Below are 10,000 nucleotides of genomic sequence, written 5' to 3' on the forward strand. Positions count from 1 at the left end.
TGTCTGGTGTTGTTGTTGATGTGTGGTTGTTGTTGTCTGGTGTTGTTGTTGTGTGGGTCTGGTTGTTGTTGTCTGGTGTTATTGTTGTGTGTTGTTGTTGATGTGTGGTTGTTGTTGTCTGGTGTTGTTGTTGTGTGGTTGTTGTTGTCTGTTGTTGTTGTTGTCTGGTGTTATTGTTGTGTGTTGTTGTTGATGTGTGTTTGTTGTTGTCTGGGTGTGTTGTTGTTGTTGTCTGGTGTTGTTGTTGTTGTTGATGTGTTGTTTTTGTTGTCTGGTGTTGTTGTCTGGTGTTGTTGATGTGTGGTTGATGTTGTCTGTTGTTGTTGTGTGGTTGTTGTTGTCTGTTGGTGTTTTTGTTGTGTGGTTGTTGTTGTCTGGTGTTGTTGTTGTTGTTGATGTGTGGTTGTTGTTGTCTGGTGTTGTTGTTGTTGTTGTTGTGTGGTTGATGTTGTCTGTTGTTGTTGTCTGGTGTTGTTGATGTGTGGTTGATGTTGTCTGTTGTTGTTGTCTGGTGTTGTTGATGTGTGGTTGATGTTGTCTGTTGTTGTTGTCTGGTGTTGTTGATGTGTGGTTGATGTTGTCTGTTGTTGTTGTTGTTGTGTGTTGTTGTTGTTGTGTGGTTGTTGTTGTCTGTTGGTGTTGTTGTTGTGTGGTTGTTGTTGTCTGGTGTTGTTGTTGTTGTTGTTGATCTGTGGTTGTTGTTGTCTGGTGTTGTTGTTGTTGTCTGGTGTTGTTGTCTGGTGTTGTTGATGTGTGGTTGTTGTTGTCTGTTGTTGTTGTCTGGTGTTTTTGTTGTTGTTGTTGTCTGGTGTTGTTGTTGATGTTATTGTCTGGTGTTGTTGATGTGTGGTTGTTGTTGTCTGTTGTTGTTGTCTGGTGTTGTTGTTGTTGTTGTCTGGTCTGGTGTTGTTTTTGATGTTATTGTCTGGTGTTGTTATTGTTGATGTTATTATCTGGTGTTATTGTTGTCTGGTGTTGTTGTTGTGTGTGGTTGTGGAGTTGTGTTGTTGTTGTGTGTGGTTGTAGAGTTGTGAGTTGTTGTTGTTGTTGTTGTTGTGTTGGGTTGTGGAGTTGTGTGTTGTTGTTGTGTGTGGTTGTGGAGTTGTGTGTTATTGTTGTTGTGTGTGGTTGTGAAGTTGTGTGTTGATGTTGTTGTTGTGTGTGGTTGTGGAGTTGTGTGTTGTTGTTGTTGTTGTGAGTGGTGTTGTGGAGTTGTGTGTTGTTGTTGTTGTGTAGCTGTGTTGTTGATGTTGTGTAGTTGTGGTGTTGTGTGTGGTTGTGTGTTGTTGTTGTGTGTGGTTGTGGAGTTGTGTATTGTTGTTGTCGTTGTTGTGTGTGGTTGTGAAGTTGTGTGTTGTTGTTGTCGTGTAGTTGTGTTGTTGTTGTGTGTTGTTGTGGAGTTGTGTGTTGTTATTCTGTGTTGTGTTGTGGAGTTGTGTGTTGTTGTTGTTGTTTGTTGTTGTGTAGTTGTGTTGTTGATGTTGTGTAGTTGTGGTGTTGTGTAGTTGTGTACCTTCCCGCAGTTGTCCTTCCCCCCTGTGCTGCTTCCACTGGTTGAGTTGAGTGAGCGCCGCCGCTGCTCCTGATGCTCCTCCACCTCCGCCTTCAGATGCTCGATGTGCACCAGGTAGGCCTGCTCCTGCGCCTCACGCGTGCTCAGCTTCAGCTCCACTGCCTTCTTCTCCTTCTCCAGCAGATAGAGCTGAGCCTTCAGCTCCGCCATCTCCTCCTGAGCACACACACACACGTCTGGTTCACTATCTTTGTGGGGACTCTCAATAGACACACACACACACACACACACTCTAACCTTCATGGCCATGAGCTCCTGCATGAGCACGGCGTTCTCCAGGTCCAGCCTCTGAGAGTCTCCTCTGGGCTTGAGTTCGCAGCTCAGCGGGTCGATGTGGACGCTCTCCAGCTCCAGCATCGTCAGCTTCACCGCCGCACGATCGTTCTTCAGCTGCTGCACGTAATCCTTCAAACGCTGCTCATCGTCTCTGGAGAAATCAGTGTCACAGCTGCTGGCCGTCGAGCTGGTGGTGCTGCACACACACGCATGCACGCACAGACACACACACACACACACACACACACACACACACACACACACACACACACACACACACGCACACGCACACGCACACGCACACGCACACGCACACGCACACGCACACGCACACACTTAACCTACCCATCACAGGAAACATTCTGCATTTTTACTTTCTCAAAAAAAAAAAACTCATCCTGTTTGATTTATAAGTCTTTTGGAAAGTCTGGACATGGGTAATGTTGAAACTGGTGTGCTGAAACTGGTGTGTGTAAACTGGTGTGTTGAAACCGGTGTGTGTAAACTGGTGTGCTGAAACTGGTGTGTGTAAACTGGTGTCCTGAAAGTGGTGTGCTGAAACTGGTGTGTGTAAACTTGTGTCCTGAAACTGGTGTGTGAAAACTGGTGTGTTGAAAGTGGTGTGCTGAAACCGGTGTGTGTAAACTGGTGTGCTGAAACTGGTGTGTGTAAAGTGCTGTGTTGAAAGTGGTGTGCTAAAACTGGTGTGCTGAAACTGGTGTGTGTAAACTGGTGTGTTGAAAGTGGTGTGTTGAAAGTGGTGTGTTGAAAGTGGTGTGCTGAAACCGGTGTGTGTAAACTGGTGTGCTGAAACTGGTGTGTGTAAACTGGTGTGCTGAAACTGGTGTGCTGAAACTGGTGTGCTGAAACTGGTGTCCTGAAACTGGTGTGCTGAAAGTGGTGTGTGTAAACTGGTGTCCTGAAAGTGGTGTGCTGAAAGTGGTGTGCTGAAAGTGGTGTGAGTAAACTGGTGTGCTGAGACTGGTGTCCTGAAACTGGTGTGTGTTAACTGGTGTCCTGAAAGTGGTGTGCTGAAACTGGTGTGTGTAAACTGGTGTCCTGAAACTGGTGTGTGTAAACTGGTGTCCTGAAACTGGTGTGCTGAAACTGGTGTGTGTAAACGGGTGTCCTGAAACTGGTGTGCTAAAACTGGTGTGCTGAAAGTGGTGTGTGTAAACTGGTGTCCTGAAAGTGGTGTGCTGAAAGTGGTGTGCAGAAACTGGTGTGCTGAAACTGGCGTTGAAACTTGTGTTCTGAAACTGGTGTCCTGAAACTGGTGTGCTGAAAGTGGTGTGAGTAAACTGGTGTGCTGAAACTGGTGTCCTGAAACTGGTGTGTGTTAACTGGTGTCCTGAAAGTGGTGTGCTGAAACTGGTGTGTGTAAACTGGTGTCCTGAAACTGGTGTGTGTAAACTGGTGTCCTGAAACTGGTGTGCTGAAACTGGTGTGTGTAAACTGGTGTCCTGAAACTGGTGTGCTAAAACTGGTGTGCTGAAAGTGGTGTGTGTAAACTGGTGTGCTGACACTGGCGTTGAAACTGGTGTTCTGAAACTGGTGTCCTGAAACTGGTGTGCTGAAAGTGGTGTGCTGAAAGTGGTGTCCTGAAAGTGGTGTCCTGAAACTGGTGTGTGCAAACTGGTGTGTCTAAACTGGTGTGCTGAAACTGGTGTGCTGAAAGTGGTGTGACAAAACTGGTGTGCTGAAACTGGTGTGCTGAAACTGGTGTGCTGAAACTGGTGTGTGTAAACTGGTGTCCTGAAAGCGGTGTGCTGAAAGTGGTGAGCTGAAAGTGGTGTGTGCAAACTGGTGTCCTGAAAGTGGTGCGCTGAAACTGGTGTGTGTAAACTGGTGTGCTGAAACTGGTGTGCATAAACTGGTGTGCTGAAACTGGTGTCTTAAAACTGGTGTGTGTAAACTGGTGTGCTGAAACTGGTGTGCTGAAACTGGTGTGTGTAAACTGGTGTCCTGAAAGTGGTGTGCTAAAACTGGTGTCCTGAAACTGGTGTCCTGAAACTGGTGTCCTGAAACTGGTGTCCTGAAACTGGTGTGCTGAACTGGTGTTCTGAAATTGGTGTTCTGAAACTGGTGTGTGTAAACTGGTGTTCTGAAACTGGTGTGTGTAAACTGGTGTGCTGAATTGGTGTTCTGAAACTGGTGTGTGTAAACTGGTGTTCTGAAAATGGTGTCCTGAAAGTGGTGTGCTGAAAGTGGTCTGTGTAAACTGGTGTGCTGAAACTGGTGTGCTGAAACTGGTGTGTGTAAACTGGTGTGCTGAAACTGGTGTCCTGAAAGTGGTGTGCTGAAAGTGGTCTGTGTAAACTGGTGTGCTGAAACTGGTGTGCTGAAACTGGTGTGTGTAAACTGGTGTGCTGAAAGTGGTGTGGTGTCCTGAAACTGGTGCGTGTAAACTGGTGTGCTGAAACTGGTGTGGTGTCCTGAAACTGGTGTGCTGAAGTGATGTGCTGAAAGTGGTCTGTGTAAACTGGTGTGCTGAAACTTGTGTGTATAAACTGGTGTGCTGTCCTGAAACTGGTGTCCTGAAACTGGTGTGCTGAAACTGGTGTTCTGAAACTGGTGTTCTGAAACTGGTGTTCTGAAACTGGTGTGCTGAAACTGGTGTGCTGAAACTTGTGTGCTGAAACTTGTGTGCTGAAACTGGTGTCCTAAAAAAGTGGTGTGTGTAAACTAGTGTGCTGAAACTGGTGTGTGTAAACTGGTGTCCTGAAACTGGTGTGTGTAAACTGGTGTGTGTAAACTGGTGTCCTGAAACTGGTGTGCTGAAACTGGTGTCCTGAAACTGGTGTGTGTAAACTGGTGTGTGTAAACTGCTGTGCTAAAACTGGTGTGTGTAAACTGGTGTGCTGAAACTGGTGTGTGTAAACTGGTGTGCTGAAACTGGTGTGCTGAAACTGGTGTTCTGAAACTGGTGTGCATAAACTGGTGTGCTGAACTGGTGTTCTGAAACTGGTGTGTGTAAACTGCTGTTCTGAAACTGGTGTGTGTAAACTGGTGTTCTGAAACTGGTGTGCTGAATTGGTGTTCTGAAACTGGTGTGTGTAAACTGGTGTTCTGAGAATGGTGTGTGTAAACTGGTGTCCTGAAAGTGGTGTGCTGAAACTGGTGTGTGTAATCTGGTGTGCTGAAAGTGGTGTGGTGTCCTGAAACTGGTGTGTGTAAACTGGTGTGCTGAAAGTGGTGTGGTGTCCTGAAACTGGTGTGCTGAAGTGATGTGCTGAAAGTGGTCTGTGTAAACTGGTGTGCTGAAACTTGTGTGTATAAACTGGTGTGCTGTCCTGAAACTGGTGTCCTGAAACTGGTGTGTGTTAACTGGTGTGTGTAAACTGGTGTTCTGAAACTGGTGTTCTGAAAGTGGTGTGCTGAAAGTGGTGTGACGAAACTGGTGTGCTCAAAGCTGGTGTGCTCAAACTGGTGTGTGTAAACTAGTGTGTAAACTGGTGTGTGTAAACTGGTGTTCTGAAACTGGTGTGCTGAAACTGGTGTGCTGAAACTGGTGTGCTGAAACTGGTGTCCTGAAACTGGTGTGTGTAAACTGGTGTGTGTAAACTGCTGTGCTAAAACTGGTATGTGTAAACTGGTGTGTGTAAACTGGTGTGCTGAAACTGGTGTGCTGAAACTGGTTTGCTGAAACTGGTGTGCTGAAACTGGCGTTCTGAAACTGGTGTGCATAAACTGGTGTGCTGAACTGGTGTTCTGAAATTTGTGTTCTGAAACTGGTGTGTGTAAACTGGTGTTCTGAAACTGGCGTTGAAACTGGTGTTCTGAAACTGGTGTCCTGAAACTGGTGTCCTGAAACTGGTGTGCTGAAACTGGTGTGCTGAAAGTGGTGTCCTGAAAGTGGTGTCCTGAAACTGGCGTTCTGAAACGGGTGTGTGCAAACTGGTGTGCTGAAACTGGTGTGTGTAAACTGGTGTCCTGAAAGTGGTGTGCTGAAAGTGGTGAGCTGAAAGTGGTGTGTGCAAACTGGTGTCCTGAAAGTGGTGCGCTGAAACTGGTGTGTGTAAGCTGGTGTGCTGAAACTGGTGTGCATAAACTGGTGTGCTGAAACTGGTGTCTTAAAACTGGTGTGTGTAAACTGGTGTGCTGAAACTGGTGTGTGTAAACTGGTGTGCTGAAAGTGGTGTGCTGAAAGTGGTGTCCTGAAACTGGTGTCCTGAAACTGGTGTCCTGAAACTGGTGTCCTGAAACTGGTGTCCTGAAACTGGTGTGCTGAACTGGTGTTCTGAAATTGGTGTTCTGAAACTGATGTGTGTAAACTGGTGTTCTGAAACTGGTGTGTGTAAACTGGTGTGCTGAATGGGTGTTCTGAAACTGGTGTGTGTAAACTGGTGTTCTGAAAATGGTGTCCTGAAAGTGGTGTGCTGAAAGTGGTCTGTGTAAACTGGTGTGCTGAAACTGGTGTGCTGAAACTGGTGTGCTGAAACTGGTGTCCTGAAAGTGGTGTGCTGAAAGTGGTCTGTGTAAACTGGTGTGCTGAAACTGGTGTGCTGAAACTGGTGTGTGTAAACTGGTGTGCTGAAAGTGGTGTGGTGTCCTGAAACTGGTGCGTGTAAACTGGTGTGCTGAAACTGGTGTGGTGTCCTGAAACTGGTGTGCTGAAGTGATGTGCTGAAAGTGGTCTGTGTAAACTGGTGTGCTGAAACTTGTGTGTATAAACTGGTGTGCTGTCCTGAAACTGGTGTCCTGAAACTGGTGTGCTGAAACTGGTGTGCTGAAACTGGTTTGCTGAAACTGGTGTCCTGAAACTGGTGTCCTGAAACTGGTGTTCTGAAACTGGTGTGCTGAAACTGGTGTGCTGAAACTTGTGTGCTGAAACTGGTGTCCTAAAAAAGTGGTGTGTGTAAACTAGTGTGCTGAAACTGGTGTGTGTAAACTGGTGTGTGTAGACTAGTGTCCTGAAACTGGTGTGTGTAAACTGGTGTGTGTAAACTGTTGTCCTGAAACTGGTGTGTGTAAACTGGTGTGTGTAAACTAGTGTCCTGAAACTGGTGTGTGTAAACTGGTGTGTGTAAACTAGTGTCCTGAAACTGGTGTGCTGAAACTGGTGTCCTGAAACTGGTGTGTGTAAACTGCTGTGCTAAAACTGGTGTGTGTAAACTGGTGTGCTGAAACCGGTGTGTGTAAACTGGTGTGCTGAAACTGGTGTGCTGAAACTGGTGTTCTGAAACTGGTGTGCATAAACTGGTGTGCTGAACTGGTGTTCTGAAACTGGTGTGTGTAAACTGCTGTTCTGAAACTGGTGTGTGTAAACTGGTGTTCTGAAACTGGTGTGCTGAATTGGTGTTCTGAAACTGGTGTGTGTAAACTGGTGTTCTGAAAATGGTGTGTGTAAACTGGTGTCCTGAAAGTGGTGTGCTGAAACTGGTGTGTGTAATCTGGTGAGCTGAAAGTGGTGTCCTGAAAGTGGTGTGCTGAAAGTGGTCTGTGTAAACTGGTGTGCTGAAACTGCTGTGCTGAAACTGGTGTGTGTAAACTGGTGTGCTGAAAGTGGTGTGGTGTCCTGAAACTGGTGTGTGTAAACTGGTGTGCTGAAACTTGTGTGTATAAACTGGTGTGCTGTCCTGAAACTGGTGTCCTGAAACTGGTGTGTGTTAACTGGTGTGTGTAAACTGGTGTTCTGAAACTGGTGTGCTGAAAGTGGTGTGACGAAACTGGTGTGCTCAAAGCTGGTGTGCTCAAACTGGTGTGTGTAAACTAGTGTGTAAACTGGTGTGTGTAAACTGGTGTTCTGAAACTGGTGTGCTGAAAATGGTGTGCTGAAACTGGTGTCCTGAAACTGGTGTGTGCTGAAACTGGTGTGCTGAAACTGGTGTGCTGAAACTGGTGTGCTGAAACTGGCGTTCTGAAACTGGTGTGCATAAACTGGTGTGCTGAACTGGTGTTCTGAAATTTGTGTTCTGAAACTGGTGTGTGTAAACTGGTGTTCTGAAACTGGTGTGTGTAAACTGGTGTTCTGAAACTGGTGTGCTGAACTGGTGTTCTGAAACTGGTGTGTGTAAATTGGTGTTCTGAAAATGGTGTGTGTAAACTGGTGTCCTGAAAGTGGTGTGCTGAAACTGGTGTGTGTAATCTGGTGTGCTGAATCTGGTGTCCTGAAAGTGGTGTGCTGAAAGTGGTCTGTGTAAACTGGTGTGCTGAAACTGGTGTGCTGAAACTGGTGTGTGTAAACTGGTGTGCTGAAAGAGGTGTGGTGTCCTGAAACTGGTGTGTGTAAACTGGTGTGCTGAAAGTGGTGTGGTGTCCTGAAACTGGTGTGCTGAAGTGATGTGCTGAAAGTGGTCTGTGTAAACTGGTGTGCTGAAACTTGTGTGTATAAACTGGTGTGCTGTCCTGAAACTGGTGTCCTGAAACTGGTGTGTGTTAACTGGTGTGTGTAAACTGGTGTTCTGAAACTGGTGTGCTGAAAGTGGTGTGCTGAAAGTGGTGTGACGAAACTGGTGTGCTCAAAGCTGGTGTGCTGAAACTGGTGTGTGTAAACTAGTGTGTAAACTGGTTTGTGTAAACTGGTGTGCTTAAACTGGTGTGCTGAAACTGGTGTGCTGAAAGTGGTGTGACAAAACTGGTGTGCTGAAACTGGTGTGTGTAAACTGGTGTCCTGAAAGTGGTGTGCTGAAAGTGGTGAGCTGAAAGTGGTGTGTGCAAACTGGTGTCCTGAAAGTGGTGCGCTGAAACTGGTGTGTGTAAACTGGTGTGCTGAAACTGGTGTGCATAAACTGGTGTGCATAAACTGGTGTCTTAAAACTGGTGTGTGTAAACTGGTGTGCTGAAACTGGTGTGCTGAAACTGGTGTGTGTAAACTGGTGTCCTGAAAGTGGTGTGCTGAAACTGGTGTCCTGAAACTGGTGTGCTGAAACTGGTGTCCTGAAACTGGTGTCCTGAAACTGGTGTGCTGAACTGGTGTTCTGAAATTGGTGTTCTGAAACTGGTGTGTGTAAACTGGTGTTCTGAAACTGGTGTGTGTAAACTGGTGTGCTGAATTGGTGTTCTGAAACTGGTGTGTGTAAACTGGTGTTCTGAAAATGGTGTCTTGAAAGTGGTGTGCTGAAAGTGGTCTGTGTAAACTGGTGTGCTGAAACTGGTGTGTGTAAACTGGTGTGCTGAAACTGGTGTCCTGAAAGTGGTGTGCTGAAAGTGGTCTGTGTAAACTGGTGTGCTGAAACTGGTGTGCTGAAACTGGTGTGTGTAGACTGGTGTGCTGAAAGTGGTGTGGTGTCCTGAAACTGGTGCGTGTAAACTGGTGTGCTGAAACTGGTGTGGTGTCCTGAAACTGGTGTGCTGAAGTGATGTGCTGAAAGTGGTCTGTGTAAACTGGTGTGCTGAAACTTGTGTGTATAAACTGGTGTGCTGTCCTGAAACTGGTGTCCTGAAACTGGTGTGCTGAAACTGGTGTGCTGAAACTGGTGTGCTGAAACTGGTGTTCTGAAACTGGTGTTCTGAAACTGGTGTGTGTAAACTGGTGTTCTGAAACTGGTGTTCTGAAACTGGTGTTCTGAAACTGTTGTTCTGAAACTGGTGTGTGTAAACTGGTGTTCTGAAACTGGTGTTCTTAAACTGGTGTTCTTAAACTGGTGTGTGTAAACTGGTGTTCTGAAACTGGTGTTCTGAAACTGGTGTTCTGAAACTGGTGTGTGTAAACTGGTGTTCTGAAACTGGTGTTCTGAAACTGGTGTGCTGAAACTGATGTGTGTAAACTGGTGTTCTGAAACTGGTGTTCTGAAACTGGTGTTCTGAAACTGGTGTGCTGAAACTGGTGTGCTGAAACTGGTGTTCTGAAACTGGTGTGTGTAAACTGGTGTTCTGAAACTGGTGTGTGTAAACTGGTGTTCTGAAACTGATGTGTGTAAACTGGTGTTCTGAAACTGGTGTGTGTAAACTGGTGTTCTGAAACTGATGTGTGTAAACTGGTGTTCTGAAACTGGTGTGTGTAAACTGGTGTGCTGCAGGGCTGCAGCTGGATACTATTCCTGGAATCTGCTTTGACTGATGCAGTGGATCTGAATTAAAGCTCATGGGAAACTGCACACACACATCAGCTCAGATGAGAGTGTGTTGTCATGGGCAACAGGTGAACCATGTCCAGATTGTCAGACAGCAGAATTACACACACACATACACATACACACACACACACAC

At 46.2% G+C, this 10,000-nt stretch overlaps 1 protein-coding gene across 3 annotated transcripts in view; it reads right to left on the reverse strand.

Moving 5' to 3' along the window:
• The window catches only part of mcc (MCC regulator of WNT signaling pathway), a 229,650-nt gene that overhangs the window by 117,293 nt on the left and 102,357 nt on the right, over positions 1–10,000 (reverse strand). For all 3 annotated transcript variants that reach the window (XM_067439795.1, XM_067439794.1, XM_067439796.1), the window contains 2 exons: positions 1,811–2,045; positions 1,514–1,729 (listed from right to left, as the gene is read on the reverse strand). In XM_067439795.1, coding sequence (XP_067295896.1) covers positions 1,514–1,729; positions 1,811–2,045 — 451 coding nt within the window. The remainder of the gene's footprint in view (positions 1–1,513; positions 1,730–1,810; positions 2,046–10,000) is intronic.

The sequence above is a fragment of the Pseudorasbora parva genome, chromosome 3 (genome assembly GCF_024679245.1).
Source record: "Pseudorasbora parva isolate DD20220531a chromosome 3, ASM2467924v1, whole genome shotgun sequence".
In the NCBI taxonomy this organism is placed as follows: Eukaryota; Metazoa; Chordata; class Actinopteri; order Cypriniformes; family Gobionidae; genus Pseudorasbora; species Pseudorasbora parva.